Source organism: Phalangium opilio, unplaced genomic scaffold, assembly GCF_054372755.1.
Source record: "Phalangium opilio isolate 3A_F unplaced genomic scaffold, DU_Popi_V2 ptg000089l_1, whole genome shotgun sequence".
NCBI lineage: Eukaryota > Metazoa > Arthropoda > Arachnida > Opiliones > Phalangiidae > Phalangium > Phalangium opilio.
Window position 1 is genome coordinate 1,925,915 of NW_028324194.1, and position 19,451 is coordinate 1,945,365.

Sequence of the window (19,451 nt, forward strand, 5' to 3'; positions counted from 1 at the left end):
GAAACTTTGGATAGCTCTCTTGTAAAATATGTTCTTATACCTTCCCAGCGGGTTTTAATATCAATCACTAAAGGTAGAAAGAAACCAAATACTTAACGTGATAAAGGTACTGTAGTATGATATGCAATATAATGAATTATTATTATTGTTGATGAGGAGGGTACGCGCCCTAGCACCGATGCCAAAGGCATATTGTGCATCCTCGTAATCAGGCCTTGAATAGGCCTGTAGCTGCAGCGTAGCTAAGAATTCGCTCCACCGTGAGAGAGGAGACCCTCGAGGGTTCCAGGGTGTGTGAATCAAAATATTCTAATCTAAGCGAGGCGAAGTAGTCGCACTCGCAAAGTACGTGGGCGGATGTTTCTTCCATCTCCTGACACGACCTACAGAGAGGGTCGTCGGCAAAACCCATCAGATGGAGGTGCCTATTAAGCCGGCAATGCCCGGTCAAAAGACCGGTGGCCAGCCTAATATCCCATCTGCCGAGCGAAATTAGGTCCCTAGCACGAGACCTGCAGGGACCATCGACAAACAACTTTGTCTGTCTCTGGCCCTCCATGCTGTGCCAGAGCTGATTTTGTATGACAGTCAACCTGTCATGCAGACACCGTTTGACGTGCCTGTAGGGGATGGGGACGGCCGGCTCCGGCCCCAAGAGCTTGGCCTCCGCACCCCTTTTCGCAAATCTATCGGCTTGCTCATTGCCATAATATCCGCTATGCCCTGGCACCCAATATAATGAATACCTGAACAGCCCACCATTTCAGCAACTTCCTCAAAAGCTTTATCTCGTAGAGCTGTCTTTTTATAGTGGGCATGTTTTGTATTATATATGAATTCATTCTCACGAACGAATTCAATTAATTTTCTAGTGTCATTACTACTCCAGTTAAATTTCTACAATTAAATTATCATATTATAGCCCAGAAATATTATAAATTCAAAGCATTTCCTAATACTTACGGCGGATTTTTTATTAGCAGCCATCACAAGTTGTAAACTTTACTATTTTTAAAAACCAAGGCCCAAACCACCGTAAGCCGTAAAGCTACGACGAAAAATTTCGCTCGATCGCGTTGCCGCAGAAAAAACCATACGTCAGATGGCGATGTGCTCCGCGACGTCACAACAATCGTCGTTTTTGATTGGCTATTTCTCGTTCCGACTTAAGTCGGCCCGACTCCAATCGCCTTGGTAGGCGATTAAAATCGGGCCGCCGGTTTGACAGAAATCAAGACGGGTGTAGCGTTCACACTACCTGACAACTCAGGCTGACTAGTCAGTCCGATCTTGTCAGCCGACTAAAGTTGGATAATATGAATGGGGCTTGACTTGGATGATGGCAGAATTCTTGACGTCCGATTCCGAGGGCATAGTCGGGCTCTTTGAGGACAATGGAAGGCTTTACTTTTCGCAGCAACACGTTGGATTCGAGTACCTACACCTGATTTTCAACACCACCTGGATGAGAAGCTCACCGCAAGTGCACGAAAACCTCCATCTGAGGTCCTTACTATTTTTATCGTGGAATTGTTCAAGGGCCTGACGCCTGTTTTATTATAGCCTGGAACCTTTGTTCGAAACGCAAGTTTTCAAATATCTCGAATTTCAAAAGCATCACTTAATTGAAAAAGTCACATGGAAGAGACCGTTGAAAAGCGCAACTAATTTGGACCTAAGTAGTGTCTTCGTTCCTTTCTTCTTGCTTTTCATGCTGTTGTCAGGAACAGTAGCAGCAGTCATCACCGAAATCATCTTCAACCGCTTTGCTTAATCAAATTTTGCTTTAATTAAAAAAGCTTTACCGCTTCGAAATGACATCCACACACGTCATTTTAAATCGACCCTAACTTCCAGGGGACATTTATTATGTATTGTACTTCTATTGTCACTGAGATTAAAAAGTTGCACTTGAGTTTACTAGCATTCTTAATGCCTTAATATTCTCCCCCTTTTTCGTGTCTTCCTTTTTGTATGGCCAATGTACCCAGCTTTCCAATCCCCTGTAGAGTTTTTAAGATCACGACTTCCTATCTTCCCTGGAGTGGAAAGTCCTAAAACTAACAAGGGTTGTAACGATGAAGCTTACTGTTTAATTATCTCTCAATTTGCAAAATATTCGTTGTTACGAAAGAATGAAACGAATGTAATTCCCGGAATAAAAGAAGTTGGTGAGGAGTCAGGATTGAAAAAGGGCAAAAAGAATCTTCTGGGAGAAAGAGCCACACCACTTGACTTCGATAATAAAATTTCCCGCAAATATCGTGAAGCCATCGCAATTTATTGGCGCTACTTCGTTTTTCCATGATGGGTTTAATCTAGAAATAGGGTCGAAATGTAAATATAACAGACCAAACGTAATGTTTTCTCCAAGGTATATAATGACACTAAGAGAGCCTGTTTGTAGTGGAATCTCAGACCACCTAACCCGTGAGCTGGCAAAGCCATGTTAAAGCCGCGTTAACAAACGACAATGCGTAGCACGTGCCCTCACGCTTCTACCGACCGCAATTTATCCCGTCAATAAAAACTGGTCTGTAATAGCTCGGGATATTTTTTAACCAAGGCTTAATTTTAAACAAATTGTAAACAATATCAGAGTGATATTTACAAAAACCAACTTGATAGATCGTTTTTGAATCTTTAATGAGAGAGGCTAAAATAAATAAATAAATAACGAACTTTAACTCACTTTTATAATTTAGTCAGTTTTTCTCCCCATATCGGTGACTGGAGACATCTACTCCTCAAAAAACAAATTGACGCGAATTTTACTAGGGTTTGGAGAAAAACTTCCAACATTTGCCGCCACAGCGCTAGTGTCAGGCGAGCAAACCTGGCTCCATGCTTGCCTGTCCATGGGTTAGGTGGTCTGAGGCGGTATCCAATCTTAGAATGGGTAATTGTTCACATGGAAAACATGTTCTCGTCCATCATAAATTTCTTTACGTTCAAACTCTTCTAATCTTGGTTTAAATTAACTACGTAAATATTGACCAGATTCCCTGGGGCGTAAAAAAAGTAATCAGAGAACTTAATTTAACTTGTATATCGCGTCAAGCTTCAAGATTTCTCATAACTGGTTTGTTTTCCAGTACTCTAGTAACAGTTTTACGTGTGGCAGAGAGTGGTTAACAACAATTTGGGAAACCAAAGTAAACGTCTCAGAGTTGAGACAAAATTAATGGGTTTTTCTTAAACAATTAAATTAAATTTAATTGATATGATTTAATTGCCACTAATTTACTTTAATTTTAGTTAAATAGTATAAGGAAACTTCATTCCTAAAATAATTTTAAACATAACTACTGACGTTTGAATTCTAGAGTATTCCTCTTTAACAGTTTTTGTAAATTGAGCGTATATAAGGCGATTGATAAACAATGAATTATAAGAATACCAGCAATTGCGTGAACCTTTGGTGGAAGCACAGCCATTGGGAAGCGAGACGTTTCTATTAGTCTTGCCGATCGCCGCGTACTTCTTAATCTAAACGAAGGGAGGTGAAACAAACAACTTGGAAAAACAAAAATATTACCTCTCCGAGTCAAGAGGACTACTTACAAACTTAATTACCTAGATAAGGAATTATATCTCTCTTTTTTGAAGTAAAAATTTACGAATTATTAAAGCAGTATTCCAAGCTGAGAGAATATACTGTATAGTGAAGCAGATGATATTTTACATCCAATACTAATGTGCCTTGGACACGTGAAATCAGTCAATAGGAAATGAAGTGTATAAATTTGGGAGAAATAAAACCCTTGTGTGTTTGAAAAGGCCCAGTTGTCTACGCCTCAACTGTTAACCCTATATTCTCATAGCTACATTCACAACTGGTTCTGCTGTATAAACACTATTGTCTCGTTTCACCACATATATATTCTAAGTTTCCTAACGCGAGTGTTAACGTTAAATATCACCAAAGCTGATTTGTGGTTAGACGCAATGAAAGACAATGCGCACCTCAACAAGAATGAAAGCTCCGAAGCTACAACCCGATTTCGATTAGCCCTTTCACTAATCCCATTGCCACCTTGGTGCTTTCTTCTCTTATGAAAAACTAGACCTTCTTATTTAAACTTTTACTTAGCTTTAGGTTCACTATGAACCGTTAATTTCTCTTCATTACAGCAAAGGAAATCAAAACCCATAATTTACAAAATCTCGGGTCTCAATTATTTCCTCTTTGGTTCACTAAGCCAATTAATCATTCTTGAGAGACTTGACTAATATTGACGTTTGAGATGAAGCATACGACTGCTGCTTCACCTTACTCAAATAGGTAGTATATAAAGGTTTCGAATCGCAACTTTAGGTATGAACAGCACAATTGCGTGAACCTTTGGTGGAAGCCCCAACATTTAGAGGCTAGACTTTTCTCGTAACCCTAGCTGATCGCCGCGTATGTCTTAACCTTAACGATGGTGATGGAGATAGAAGCCAGTATGTGGGATGGTAAAAATGACCAGGAGATGGTGGTGTTTAGAAGCCAGTATGTACAGACTGGTGTTCATGTGGGATGGACTAAAGGCCAGATGATGGTGGTGTTTAGAAGCCAGTAAGTACAGGCTGGTGTCCATGTGGGATGAAAAAAAGACTAGAGGATGGTGGTGTTAGACAGACAATGGAGTAATAGCCATTACAAGTGGAATACAATTTTCCAAATTTCCGGTTCGGCAATTTAGAACACATTTGCCTTGATTTGCCAACTGCGAACGTGGTCCCCTAAATTGTAACAAACACAGACAGACAGACATTTCTGAATTAGAACCTCTCCGTGACATACGTCACTCGTCTGTCTAACGCCACCATCCTCGACTCGTCCATCCCACATGGACACCAATCTGTAGTTACTAGCTACTCTACAACACCATCAAATGGTCTTTTTTCCATCCCACATGGACACCATCCTGTACTTTCTGGCTTCTTAACACCACCATCATCCGTTCTCTTGTCCATCTCACATCTGTACTAACTGGCTTCTACTCCATTATCATGGTTAAGGTTAAGACGTACGCGGCGATCAGCTAGGGTTACGAGAAACGTCTAGCTTCCACCATAGGTTCACGCAATTGCGCGTTTCTTATCTATTACTATGATTCAAAACCTTTAGTACCGATTTGAGTAAGACGAAACAACAGGTGTATGCTTCATTTCAAACTTCAATATTAGTCTAGTCTCTCAAGAATGTTCAATGGTTATTTTTAAAACGATGCAACGCGCAATAAGGCGAATAACTATCGAAGAAAATAAAAGTATTAATACAATTTATTTTAATATTTAAAGTCTACCTGCACACAAAAATTTAATTTTACCTAATGATAGATACAACATTAAAATACACGAAAATAATATTCCCTTCCCGAAAACACCCGCCAATTTTTAATTAATATTTTAAATTAGATCGAATTTTAGCAGACGACAGAATGCACGAAAACCGCGGGAATTTGTATCTAGCCACCCCCTAGCCGCGTGACGTAGTCGGAGACAAATACGGCGGATTTTTTGATAGAGACGATTCAGACGAGGCTGTAACCCACTGTTCTCTTGTTATAATTTGGGAATGTACGGCACATTTAAGTTTTAAAACTTAATAGTTATGGCTAATAACGTTGAGCCTTATCAATTTGAACCGGAAACTGACTCATCCAGTGATGAAGAAATTATAAATAGGGATTCGGGCGAAGAATCCGATGAGAGTGCCATGGATATAGAAAATAGAATGACGAATGTCAGAACATGGTAATTGGATTTTCAATTTTAATTTAGTTTGAATGAACTCAGCCTTAATTAGTGTATATTTGGAAGGTGTACCTGTCAAAATTGTGTTGTTCTGGGAAGCCCTGAAGAATGTATCTGCTGCTGTGAACAAGTAGCAGTTAAAAGAAAATCCAATGAAGGTGGGCACCTCTGTGTAACACAACATGTGGGCTTTTCTTTGAACTGTCTTGAAGAAGAAGTTTTAAAGACGGCTTACAACGCGTATGTAAGAGCGGACATGAGAAGATTTGGCGTGAATGATAGGAACATGATTACTGCCGAGTACGATATTAGTTTTTATTGTTAAACTACCAGGTTAATTAGCTATTAATACGTTTTAGGAGACATCGTTACACAGCATACCGACAATTCGTCCGGTTTGTTTATCAACACTTGGGTAAACGCCAGAGGGTAATTATACCAGCTTGTGTTGTTAATAAGATAAGGGAAAGATTTCCTGCCCCAAACTTGATATACAAAGGATTTGTATATGTTTAAACCAAAAATTGAGTTTAAAATATTGTTAGTCTTAACTTTCTAAGTCAAAAGTAAAAGCTAAAATTTGTGATATTTAAAAACTAAAATACTAAATCTTATTTCTGATCTTCCAAGATAAACTAAAATATTGTTAAGTCTTAAAACTAAATTTGTGATACTACATTGTTAAGTCATAAAATTAAATTTGTGATACTACTAAATCAAATTATTGCTCAATAAAAGTTCCTAAAAGTTTTATGATTTGATGAATGAAATTAAAACATAGTTTTAGTATTTTTTATTTAGTAATATGAAAAGTGCATTAACTGCACTCAAATAACACAATATTTTAAAAATTAAAAAATTCAGTGTCATCAGCCTTAATTTTGGAATCTAGAAACATGGTTTCTAATTAATTCAGCTTTAGGTGGTGGTGTGGTGTAAGTGTTTGACAAAGGAGGAGGCACAAGATTTGGTTGCATTTCTAGATTTAATCTTGCTTCTTCGTAAGATGGAAATTCACTTCTCCTTTCAAAAACTAATTCAATTAGTTGATCCACGTAATCTGTTAAAAATTATAATTAGAACTTTTTTTGACTGAAGGACAAATATTGTACCATATGTGGCCTCTTCTTTGACTGCAGATACAATACAGCGCCCTTTCTTCGCTTTGGGAAATTTGGTTTTGTAGCGCAGTTCTCCATTGGCATTTTCTTTTTGACATCTGAAACTGTTCTCATTGTTGTGCAAAGCCGCCAGAGCTAACCTGAAAAACCCATATAAGGAAAGAAGTAGTACCATTTCAAACCAAATGATTGTTGTTAATTTAGACGTGAGATATACAGGGTGTTTCTGAAAGGTCTATCAGAAATTAAAAATGTTCTATGACATTTTGCCCAAAAGAACATCCCTTTTAATTTCTGATTGACCTTTCAGAAACACCCTGTATACATGAGTTTAAAATAAAGTCCATTACCTTGACTGCATGCCTTCATAAAAGAAGTGTGTATTTTTTGGAGCCATTGTTAGCAATTGCGAATGGTATCCTTCAAGGCTACTCGTTTGACCATCGCTGGATATCATTTTGATATCATTGCAAAGCCTAGTATTTTTTACAATTTTGGACACTTGAATGTGCGCCATTGTTCCTAAATTTTAGTTATTACATCTTAATTTTATAAAATTGACGGTTCATCGTAATTTGATAAGGGTAAAGCTTACCCTCTCTAATCCATTTTTTCTTTTTCGTCCCTTTCACTCGCGTTTCTTGATTCATTGGTGGGTGAATGCAATTTTTGAAATATTCCAAATCATGGTCCGTGTGTTTATTTGATATGTGGTTAAGCAAGCTCAACCATTTGTCCTTTTTCTCTAGAGGTCTTCCTGGACTGCTACAAGCGCACCAATGAAGGTGATTTGTGAGACTTTGAGTCCATCTCTCAATTATTTGGCAATCATTGATCTTTGCAGCTTGGTTAAATTTCTTGGCAACGGCTTTAAAATGGTTAAATAAATACCATGGAATGATACTCATGTTTGAACTAAAACGTACCTTTAGAAATATGCCAAGCATCAAATTGATGAGCCACTTCAGGATAAGATTCCCTCAAGTATTTTCTGACTTGGATGTGACGATCAGTAATTAGGGTCTTTAGGTAAACTTCGTTACTGTCCAGTACCTTCATGCAACGCTTTAAACCCTCTAACTCCATGGCGGTGGAAGATGTAACTTCGTTACTCTACGTAATCAAGCCAATTCAATATGATAAAAATTATTATTTAAAAACCAAATGTGTTATTGTACCTGTACTAGCTGGAATGTTACTATTTCTCCAGTTTCTAAATCCATGAGGGTATAGGAGCCATATTTAGCACTATGGCCAGGACTGTCACAACGACCATCCCCTCCAAAAGTGTACCTTTCAGCCCTTGCTCTATAATAGCCAAGAAGAGCTTTTTCTTCTCTTTGCCAGCGAAGCATAATCGTAGGATGTAAGTAAAATTTCTGGATTTTGAAATAGGTCCGAGATGAAATAAATGGGATTTGGAGGAAGTTGAACATTCTTATGATGTTTGTTGAGTGACCACCAGAAAACAAGATTACTGCCGCTGAGATTAAATTTCCAAGTGGCATTTTTCCATGAGTTGGTTGGCTAAACCAAGTTCTCACATGTCGATTGACACACTCAATTTCTATGGCAACCATTGTACCCAAAACCTGTTTAATTTTAGCTACTGCTGAACTAGAACAAACTAAGCAGGTTGCAAAAAGGCTCATCAGACAGCTCTCAAAAACTATAAACTTTCTTTCATTTTTCATGTCGTGACTGGGCAAATCTTCGTCAGATTCAGATCTGTAAAGTTTTAATTTGTTACTTCTATTCCGTTTAATTAAGAGAAAAAAAATACCCTGAAATATCAATGGGATTATAAGATGGGTCCTCTTTTTCGTTATCTTGGAACTCTTCATTGCTGCTGTTGTCATCATCATCACCACCAGTAAAAAGGATTTCTTTTCGTAAACCCACTATAGGCTCGTTAGATGTGTAAAGGTTGCACTGTGTCTCAGCGTTACTAGTTTTCTTAATCTCAGTTATACTTTCAGTTTGTACAGCTTTAAAAGTAAATGACATTATCAGAATATTTTTAACTTAAACCAAAAAAAAACAGTTACTTCTGTCAGCTTAGATTTACCTTTCGTATTACTAGCAAATTTTGTCTGAGATAGTTTTGAACGATAATTTATTCTCGGGGTTTGACTACTTGCCGGTTTTGTTTTGGCTTCTACTTGTTTCTGTATGTATTTAAATGTAATATATAATATCTACACTTATACCTTAATCATGATTTTTTATGTCTAAATTATTAACTCTCATCATTTTACACCATAATACCTTATTTGAAGAAGGTATGCCACTAGTTGAGGGCATAATTATTTCGTCATTATCAGGTTCGCTGGAGTCAGCCTGCATTTCCTCGTTATTTATTTCCTGATCAAAAGTGCCTGAACCTGATTTAACTTTAATTAAGTCACTTACAACCTAGATGTAAAATAAAATATAATAGAAACCAAAAACGCATATTTCGAACTTCATAAATAGGCCTACCTCTCTTCTACGCCGCTTTAACGCAGCCACCCGTTTAGGTGCCAACTTTGGTTCATTGAACGAGAATATTGTTGGTACAGCATTGGGTTTTAATTTTGAATTTCGACTACCACTGTAACCAATTGAAGACAAAAATTCTTTTCTTCCACTTAGTTCAAAACAATCCAGTTCAAAATGCAAATGACATACACGCGAAGCCTTTGTAGGCGTGAAGTTTTTCCTTTTAATTCTAGCTAGCCACTGCTTTAAAAGATCCTTATTATCCAGAGGAAAACGATAAAAACTATTACCGGGGTTTGCGCTTGAAGATTTACACGAATAAGCACAACAATAGACCATTTTGGAAACAAAATAAATTAATAACCGCTAGCGAAACTTAACACCTTCCTATGATCTACGCGTTATTATCCACGTCGCGCCGAAGCCCGAAACCCGTTTGTTTGTCGCCAACTACGTCACGGGCCCTGTTCGCTTGCGCATGCGCCGTTGGCTTTACGGAAACAAGAGACGGAGCTAGATGCTTTGCGTGAAAGTACCCTCCGGGAAAGGGGATAGTGCAGGTAGGCTTTAAGATAATCATCATAATCTTGTTTCTCAACTCAAAATGAATACAGAAAGAGTAACAAAGTCGTCGAGTCTAGTGCACCGCGTTAAGCTAGATTTCCACTCGACGGAAAACACGACGGAAACCCGGCAGAAAGGGGTTCAACCGGAAAATCTTTACGCCGAGCCCGACGGAATTACCGTTCGGCCGGGCGTAAGTTGTGTTATATTTCTTCGGTTGTGTTCGGCGTTACGCCGGTGTCTCAGCCAATGAAATTATCCCACTGTCTACGTCATAATTTTCAAGAGCGCACGCATACGCGAGATAGATTTATAGCCGCCATTTGTTTGAGAGATGTTACAAAAAGTGGTTGACCAAGGCTTAACGGAAACATGCCACCATGAAAGAAAGTTTAAAGCTTAAAAAACAGGTTAGATGTTAATAAGAAGGACTTTATAGAGGAGGTTACAATCTAAGCAACAATTAGTTTAAAGATACTAATTCAAAGTGCGAAATATTTGCCGTTAAAACGACTCCCATTTGTCACGTGACCCAAAAATATCTACCGCCAATCTCAAAATTCAGTCGTAGTGAGAACGGTCTACCGCTGGACGTCGGCTGCGTGATTTCCGCCGGGTATTTTCGGTCAAGTGGGAATCTAGCTTTAGAAGTTCGGCTTGTCTTCATAATATAAAATGAATATATTGAAATATTTTTCGTAATTTCGATTCCTTTAGGAGTTTTGTAGCCATGTAAAGGGACCCACCTGTAAATAAGCCACATGCTTAGTGTGGAAATCCCTTCATAGACAAAGCCTAGATTATTATTATTATTATAAAGGTTTGATTCATTTTGTCATTCCAAGAATCTTTTGTTATATTTTTCATTGAATTGGATGTTTATATTACTTAAATAACTGGTAGTGCGAAGTTTTCTAAACATCCATCGAGTGTACAATACCGTGTATTTGTATGCTTGGATTGCCTAAAATTGCAAATGACCCAATTTGGACTACTGCAATAAACATATTTTTTGGGTTTGAAACGACCTCATCCCAAACTACATTATTCAACTGCATCTGGGTTATTTTTAACCAAATTGTGGTTAAAATTCAAATAGCCCAATTAGTTTTAAGAGTGTACCTCGACCGTCTCGCGAAATTGCACCCGAAACTGAACAGAGTAAATCCCTCGAATTTGCCAATACAACTATACCTGGACCGTCTCGCGAAATTATTCCTTTGACTGAACAAAATAAATCCAAATAAGCTCAAAGAAATGCATTTATACTACCTTTAATTTCACTGCTAAATATAGTTTTTCAACACCCCCGAAACTGGCGGGGTTAAAGTAGATACCTTTTAAAATTTTGGTGATTTTACGTACGTTACCTATTTCGGAAACTCAATGAAGTTTTTTAGCTGCTGCCGCGACACTAAATTTGGTAGATCTAGTTCTTTTGGTTTTAATTTGTTTGGGTATTGTATACGAATACGAGGCTGGAGGGGGAAAACTAGAACGCAAGTTTGTAAATGCGTAAAAAAACCCTAGGTTTTGGGGCTTTGTTAGAGGAAGGCTTGACACATTCTAAAGCAATATCTCTAATATTCGAATCGGGTATTATTGCATCATTATTTATTAACTTCCCCTAAGCTTTTCAGGGTTGGTGGAAATCTGATCAACGATACTATGTACATGCCCTATTTATTTATGGGGAATATCGTCTAACTAAGCTAAGTTAAAATAGTTGCATGTTGGTTGGGGGACCGTGGGTATAGGTTGCCTAGCGATATTATGTAAATTATGATATCTTTGTAGAGTCTGTTCGTATACTACATTTTTACTGACTACCTCCTGTTCTGGCGCCGGTAATAGAGAAAACGTGAAGGAAAAGGAAAGAAAAGAAACTACCATCCTCCTGAACTAATATATCACGTTTTGTTTTCCATGATAATCTCTTATTAACAATTTTTCTAAGTTTTGCGGAATGCCTAGTTAATCTAGCTCTTGAGTTTTATTTAATTTAACGTTACCTTGTAAAGTATTTTCAACACAGTCTAAGATTCCGTCAATTAAGGGTTTCTTGGCTATTACGTAATATGATTCTACGTTGTTTTCGAGGGGATTTGGCAATAACGGAGAGCAAATATCTTTGCGACCGAACGGCTAAAGGCATAGTGACTAAACGAAGAGATGGCTAAACACCCATCTATTATTATTATAATTATTTGGGGATGTAAACTTCGCAAGGGGTATCTCAGATTCTAGATTTATTACTCCCCCATGTCGTTTTCACATAACGGGGGACACGCTAGGCTCATCATGATCCCTGCTAGGAGACCACAGACGAGGGAAGGGAAAAACATTTAAATCGGATTAAAAAACCCTTCGAGCTTGAGTCTAGTTAATTTACAAATTGTTTAACGAGTAGAATTGAATGAGATGGTGCATTAGTGTCCTTATTTCCTTATTTATTGTTTCGTTTGCGAAAATATTTGTCTCGCCTTCAGCCCGTGATGGCCGCTTTAAGAAAAGCCCTACACAATGTGGATAGTCATAGAAATAGTGCAGGACATCAGCCTCTGCCTGGCCACAAAAACACATATCATCTTCGCGATGTCCAAATCTATGCAAATACTTTGCAAATTGACCGTGACCACTCATGAACTGACTCATGAGATGGTCAGGTATCACGGGGTTTTCCTTAACTTTATTTCTAAAATAGTACGCAATCCTGCCTTTCTCATACATATTCCAGTCGAGCTGCCACTGTTCGAGACAGAAGGAATGTAGCAATTTCTTGATATGCGTTTTAGAAACGCCCGTCTCTAGCTGAATAGTCGCGTTACTTATAGCTGCCTTGGCAAGCGCGTCTGCCCTATCGTTACCCTCCGTACCATTATGAGCCTTTACCCAGGTAAAGCTTATATCCTGATCTCTAGCTCTTATAGATGATATTTGATCCCTTATTCTTTGTATTACTTTGGGTTGCGTTTTTCTAACAGCTATGGCTTGGATTGCCGATCTACTATCTGAGAACAAAGTAACCGGTTTCTGTGACGCATCGCATAGAACCCAATTTAGAGCTAAATTGATCGCAATTAGCTCTGACTCAAAAACTATAGCCCAATTACTAATTCTAATATTATCATTTTTAATTTCAGATGTACCATCGAAAACACAGAAGGCCGCACCAACTCCAGCTTCGGACTTCGACCCATCCGTAAAGATCGCCAATCCCTCCACGTCTAGAACTTGCCCTAGCTCTTCCCGACGCTGTGCCGGTTGCGCATCCCAAAGTAAAGCTTTCTCTTCAAGGTAAGTAAACCCAAATTCCCTATTTTTAATAATTACTTTTTCTTTACAGGTTAGGATCCTATATAGCGCAGCTTCTTCAGCAATCGTATAAGCGATTGGTAAAACCCCTGCCATTACGCAAAGCACATCATTGGAAATAGTTCTATAACCTAAGACTATTCTAAGTAAAGGAATCCTTTTGATTGATTGTAATTTACGTTTAAGAACGGAGTTATCAGTTTCGCACCACCACGCCCCACACGCATAGACTATCCCTCTTTCTATACACGCCTTGTAAATAACCTTTAAGGCTTGGCCCTTCATTCCCCAGGTTGACTTAGCTATTCTAGCAATCTTAGCCGTAATATTTGCCGTTTTTTCTTTTAGGTACGCCAGGTGTGGTAAGAAGTTCAACCTATCGTCAAGAACAACCCCAAGGTAAGTCATCTGGTAAAACGTTGGTAACTTTTTTATTGTTAATTTTAAATATAGGTTTCCTAGACATACGATTCTTACAGGCGATGGTCAGGGCGCACATCTTGTTCTCTGCAAAGGTGAGTTTATAATTTTTCCTCCATCCCTCCAAAACCAATAGGGCATTATTTCCAGCCCTTTCCAACTGATTTCTAGAGGGTCCCCACAGAATTACCACCAAGTCGTCAGCGAAGGCCTGAATGAAACTATTCTCCCCCAAGTTAAGCTCCAACGCAGTATCTGCTATAAGGTTCCAGAGGATTGGACCGCTACACGAACCCTGGGGACATCCTCTAGTAACTTTCCTGTTAATATATGAAGAGCCTGTTTGAAAGATGACAGACCGTTCCTCAAAGAAGCTAAACAATACCGCGTATAAATTTCTGGGGCAATTGACTTCCTTAAGCCTGGCAAGAACTGAAGGCCACCAGACGTTATCGAACGCGCCTTGGATATCAATTGATAATAGAGCTACATGATTACCCTGTTGTCTTTTATCCTTAACTATATCTAAGATACTTTTTATGGCATCTGTAGTGGAGAAACCGTGCCTAAACCCAAACTGGCGACTATTGAGAAGGCCACTATTATAGAGGTTAAAGTATAACCTGTTTGTAATAAGTTTATCATAAATCTTGCCAATAACCGATAAAAGACATATTGGGCGGTATGCTTTGGGATCACTTCCTTCTCTACCTTTTTTCGAAATTAATACTAATTTGGAGATTTTCCAACACCGAGGGAACAGGCCTACTTTTAAGCACGCATTTAATAAATCTGTAAATTTACTAGGGATCGCTTCAAAGACTTTTTCAACTATCTCGATAGTAACCGAGTCAAAACCCGGCGCTTTCCCCCTAGCAAAGCCTCCTATTACATCCGAGATTTCGACAGAGGTGAACGGTAAGTTATCTGGGGTATTAGGGAAAACCAAACTCTGAGTCCTAACTTCCTGGTGAACAGGATTGTCCTCGGCGGAATTATCGTTAGGGAAAAAATTCTCGAGAAGTACGGAAATAGTTTTGTTAAACGAGGAGGTAAGTGTCCCATTGGCCTTGAGAACAGCGCGAATTTCTGTGGGTCTAAAGGTCTTCCCCACCGCGATCTTGTATGGCTTATCGAAGTAATTATTATGATTGACCATTGAACAAAATTCTTCCCATGATTTTTGCTTGGAGCTATTAAGTAGACGCTTATAACGCGCGTGTTCCCTATTATACACTATTTTCCTTGCGGTCTGTATTTGCGCCGTTTTGGACTTCTGAATTAGACGACAAAGGGCCCTAACCCTTTTCCTGAATATCGCTATCTCTTTTGTCCACCAAGGCACAGCACGGAATTTCCGTTGTACAGAATACTTTAAATTAGCGGAACAAATTGCGGAAATCCTATTCATAAATTCCTCAGTGATCCTTTCTAATTCTAGTTTGGTAACGTCGTATATGATAAAATCTTGAAAAGCTTCTCGGGTTGCCCTCGAAAAATTCTCCCAATCAGCAATCCTAGTTGAATATCTTATAAAGCGCGGGGCTTTACCCTCCCTAGCCAAACTAACGTTGAAACTAATGTAACGATGATCACTACATGATACCTCGTCCTTGACTTCCCACAAATTGATAAAGTCCAACAATGGCCAAGTAATAATGGTGAGGTCTATCCAACTCTCACCATTACTAGAAGAAAATGTAGCTATAGAATTTGGATCATTACAGATATGAAGGTTTAGGGTATTTAAAAAATCAATAACAGCTTCCCCCTATCATCGTTGCGTGGAGACCCCCAGAGCGAGTGCTTAGCGTTAAAATCCCCGCAGATAATAATGTTGGGATGTTTATATGTCGTTAAATCAGTTACAATGTCCGCAAGAAGAGTGTAAATCTCCCGCGAAGACCGAGACCATTAAGAATTCCTTCCTCTGAAATTTTGCATTTACAATAACATAGAGCTCGGTTACTTTAAGGGCAATAACGTCGATCTCGGGGTTTATATCTAAAATAGCTGCCTTTGCTATACCAGAAGCGAAAACAGCCCTAGTACTTAAGGCAAGTCCGACTAACGAACCGTAGAATATAGGGTTCTTGAATAAAAACAATGTCAAGGGAATTAGCAAGAACCTGTTGTCTCATCTGGGCAGTAGAAGATTTTGCTCCGTTGAGATTAATTTGCAAAAATTTTAGGGGCAAGACGTCACCTATACTAATTGATTGCCTCGAAGAATCGAGGGTCTGGTCAACCATAGTTGGTTCACGCTTTTCTATACTTAACGGCATATAAGTAGCTTGGACAGTTGATATCGAGCGCCCCGTGTCCTAATCGATATTCCGTATTCCGTGAAGCATTACTATTCTCGCAATTCCTACAATGTTTACCTTTCGCGTCACAGTACCCCCACAATTAGTACTGAATTGTTCCTTACACTTACACTTGTTTGAGGTGTGTCCAATACCGCAGCATATAGCATCTCGGGATGCTACAAAACTCCTTAATGGCAACTATCTCCCAAACTAACTACCAAAGTTTCTAATCCTTAACTAGGTAAAAGGGCGGGAATCAACACACATGGCGGAAAGTTAAGGCACTAACAGGCGAGTTAATCTTCTGTTGATGGCCGAACTCATCAACGGGTCCAGCGAAAGAAATAGCGGCTATAAGGCTACGAGAGTGCAAAACTACCCGGTAAAGAATAATCCCATACAGACTAAATACAACACTACGCGTAGCGGGTTAATTACCATAGTAGCGAAATAACAATAGCTGAGCATTACTAATTGGGGAGAGCAAGATGCAAAACAACAAGTAAGGCAAAATACAGCTAGGCTTACTACTTAAAGCTAAGCTAACAATTTATAGCTAGTCATCCTTCCTGTAGCTAGTCATAGTACCCATAGCTAAGCATACTACGTATAGCTAGGCATACTACATATAGCGACCGAACGGCTAAAGGCATAGTGACTAAATGAAGAGATGGCTAAACACCCATCTATTGTCATTATAATTATTTGGGGATGTAAACTTCGCAAGGAGTATCTGAAAATATTCCAGTCCTAAGTCTATGATTCTTGGGGCATCTTTGAGGTAGATCAAATAATAAAGATCCGAAAGGTAAACTAGTGGCCTCACGGTAGGCGTCGACAGCGAACGCCATTTATCTGCAAACATTTGTCTCGCTGTTATGGCCCTTTGCCATTTGTCACTAGGAGACAGCATAAGAATAAAAGAGTTTCCCCAGGCAAAGAGAGTTTCCCCAGGCAGAGAGTTTCCCTAGGCAAAGAGAGTTTCCCAGGCAAAGAGAGTTTCCCCAGGCAACGAGAGTTTTCCCAGGAACCGAATTTCCTCAGGCAAAGAGAGTTTCCACAGGCAAATAGTTTCCCTAGAAAAAGAGAGTTCTCCAGGCAAAGGGAGTTTCCTTAGGCAAAGAGAGTTTCCCCAGGCAAAGAGTGTTTCCCAGGCAAAGAGAGTTTCCCCAGGCAAGGAGAGTTTCCACAGGGAAAGAGAGTTTCCCTAGGCAAAGAGAATTACCCCAGGCAACGAGAGTTTCCCCAGGCAAAGAGAGTTTCCCCAGGCAAAGAGAGTTTCCCCAGGCAAAGAGAGTTTCCCTAGGCAAAGAGAGTTTCCCCAGGCAAAGAGAGTTTCGCCAGGCAATGAGAGTTTCGCCAGGCAAAGAGAGTTTCGCCAGGCAAAGAGAGTTTCGCCAGGCAAAGAGAGTTTCGTCAGGCAAAGAGAGTTTCCCCAGGAAAAATGAGTTTCCCTAGGCAACGAGAGTTTTCCCAGGAACCGAATTTCCACAGGCAAAGAGAGTTTCCCTGGGCAAAGAGAGTTTCCCCAGGCAACGAGATTTTTCCCAGGAACCGAATTTCCACAGGCAAAGAGAGTTTCCCTAGGCAAAGAGAGTTTCCCCAGGCAAAGAGAGTTTCCTTAGGCAAAGAGATTTTCCCAGTCAACGAGAGATTCCCCAAGCAAAGAGAGTTTCCCCAGGCAAGGAGAGTGTCCCTAGGCAGAGAGTTACACCAGGCAAAGAGTGTTTCCCCAGGCAAAGAGAGTTTCGCCAGGCAAAGAGAGTTTCACCAGGCAACGACAGTTTTCCCAGAAACCGAATTTCCACAGGCAAGGAGAGTTTCCCTGGGCAAAGAGAGTTTCCCCAGGAAAAATGAGTTTCCCCAGGCAACGAGAGTTTTCCCTGGAACCGAATTTCCACAGGCAAAGAGAGTTTCCCTGGGCAAAGAGAGTTTCCCCAGGAAAAATGAGTTTCCCCAGGCAACGAGAGTTTTCCCAGGAACCGAATTTCCGCAGGCAAAGAGAGTTTCCCCAGGCAAAGAGAGTTTCCCCAGGCAAAGAGTTTCCTTAGGCAAAGAGATTTTTCCCAGTCAACGAGATATTCCCCAGGCAAAGAGAGTCTCCCCAGGCAAGGAGAGTTTCCACAGGCAATGAGAGTTTCCCTAGGCAGAGAATTACCTAAGGCAAAGAGAGTTTCCTACGGCAAGGAGAGTTTCCGCAGGCAAAGAGAGTTCTACAGGCAAAGGGAGTTTCCTTAGGCAAAGAGAGTTTCCCCAGGCAAAGAGTGTTTCCCAGGAAAAGAGAGTTTCCCCAGGCAAGGAGAGTCTCCACAGGGAAAGAGAGTTTCCCTAGGCAAAGAGAATTACCCCAGGCAACGAGAGTTTCCCCAGGCAAAGAGAGTTTCCCCAGGCAAAGAGAGTTTCCCCAGGCAAAGAGAGTTTCCCTAGGCAAAGAGAGTTTCCCCAGGCAAAGAGAGTTTCGCCAGGCAAAGAGAGTTTCACCAGGCAAAGAGAGTTTCGCCAGGCAAAGAGAGTTTCGCCAGGCAAAGAGAGTTTCGTCAGGCAAAGAGAGTTTCCCCAGGAAAAATGAGTTTCCCTAGGCAACGAGAGTTTTCCCAGGAACCGAATTTCCACAGGCAAAGAGAGTTTCCCTGGGCAAAGAGAGTTTCCCCAGGCAACGAGATTTTTCCCAGGAACCGAATTTCCACAGGCAAAGAGAGTTTCCCTAGGCAAAGAGAGTTTCCCCAGGCAAAGAGAGTTTCCTTAGGCAAAGAGATTTTTCCCAGTCAACGAGAGATTCCCCAAGCAAAGAGAGTTTCCCCAGGCAAGGAGAGTGTCCCTAGGCAGAGAGTTACCCCAGGCAAAGAGTGTTTCCCCAGGCAAAGAGAGTTTCGCCAGGCAAAGAGAGTTTCACCAGGCAACGACAGTTTTCCCAGGAACCGAATTTCCACAGGCAAGGAGAGTTTCCCTGGGCAAAGAGAGTTTCCCCAGGAAAAATGAGTTTCCCCAGGCAACGAGAGTTTTCCCTGGAACCGAATTTCCACAGGCAAAGAGAGTTTCCCTGGGCAAAGAGAGTTTCCCCAGGAAAAATGAGTTTCCCCAGGCAACGAGAGTTTTCCCAGGAACCGAATTTCCGCAGGCAAAGAGAGTTTCCCCAGGCAAAGAGAGTTTCCCCAGGCAAAGAGTTTCCTTAGGCAAAGAGATTTTTCCCAGTCAACGAGATATTCCCCAGGCAAAGAGAGTCTCCCCAGGCAAGGAGAGTTTCCACAGGCAATGAGAGTTTCCCTAGGCAGAGAATTACCTAAGGCAAAGAGAGTTTCCTACGGCAAGGAGAGTTTCCGCAGGCAAAGAGAGTTCTCCAGGCAAAGGGAGTTTCCTTAGGCAAAGAGAGTTTCCCCAGGCAAAGAGTGTTTCCCAGGCAAAGAGAGTTTCCCCAGGCAAGGAGAGTTTCCACAGGGAAAGAGAGTTTCCCCAGGAAAAATGAGTTTCCCCAGGCAAAAAAAGTTTTCCCAGGAAC

At 40.3% G+C, this 19,451-nt stretch overlaps 2 protein-coding genes across 2 annotated transcripts; one reads left to right on the forward strand and one right to left on the reverse strand.

Annotated features, from left to right (window-relative positions):
• The first annotated feature begins 5,286 nt into the window (after positions 1-5,286).
• Positions 5,287-6,521, forward strand: LOC149646277 (uncharacterized). The gene is made up of 3 exons (XM_089849763.1): positions 5,287-5,745; positions 5,812-6,045; positions 6,105-6,521. The coding sequence occupies exons 1-3, from the start codon at positions 5,603-5,605 to the stop codon at positions 6,259-6,261; spliced, it is 534 nt and encodes a 177-aa protein (XP_089705889.1). The 5' UTR covers positions 5,287-5,602; the 3' UTR covers positions 6,262-6,521.
• Positions 6,522-6,523: 2 nt separating this feature from the next.
• Positions 6,524-9,918, reverse strand: LOC149646278 (uncharacterized). The gene is made up of 10 exons (XM_089849762.1): positions 9,348-9,918; positions 9,135-9,281; positions 8,935-9,034; positions 8,650-8,854; positions 8,045-8,594; positions 7,793-7,979; positions 7,462-7,734; positions 7,217-7,388; positions 6,858-7,006; positions 6,524-6,805 (listed from the first exon to the last, which is right to left on the reverse strand). Exons 1-10 carry the CDS (start codon positions 9,684-9,686, stop codon positions 6,621-6,623), a joined length of 2,307 nt encoding a protein of 768 aa, XP_089705888.1. The 5' UTR covers positions 9,687-9,918; the 3' UTR covers positions 6,524-6,620.
• Positions 9,919-19,451: the final 9,533 nt, after the last annotated feature.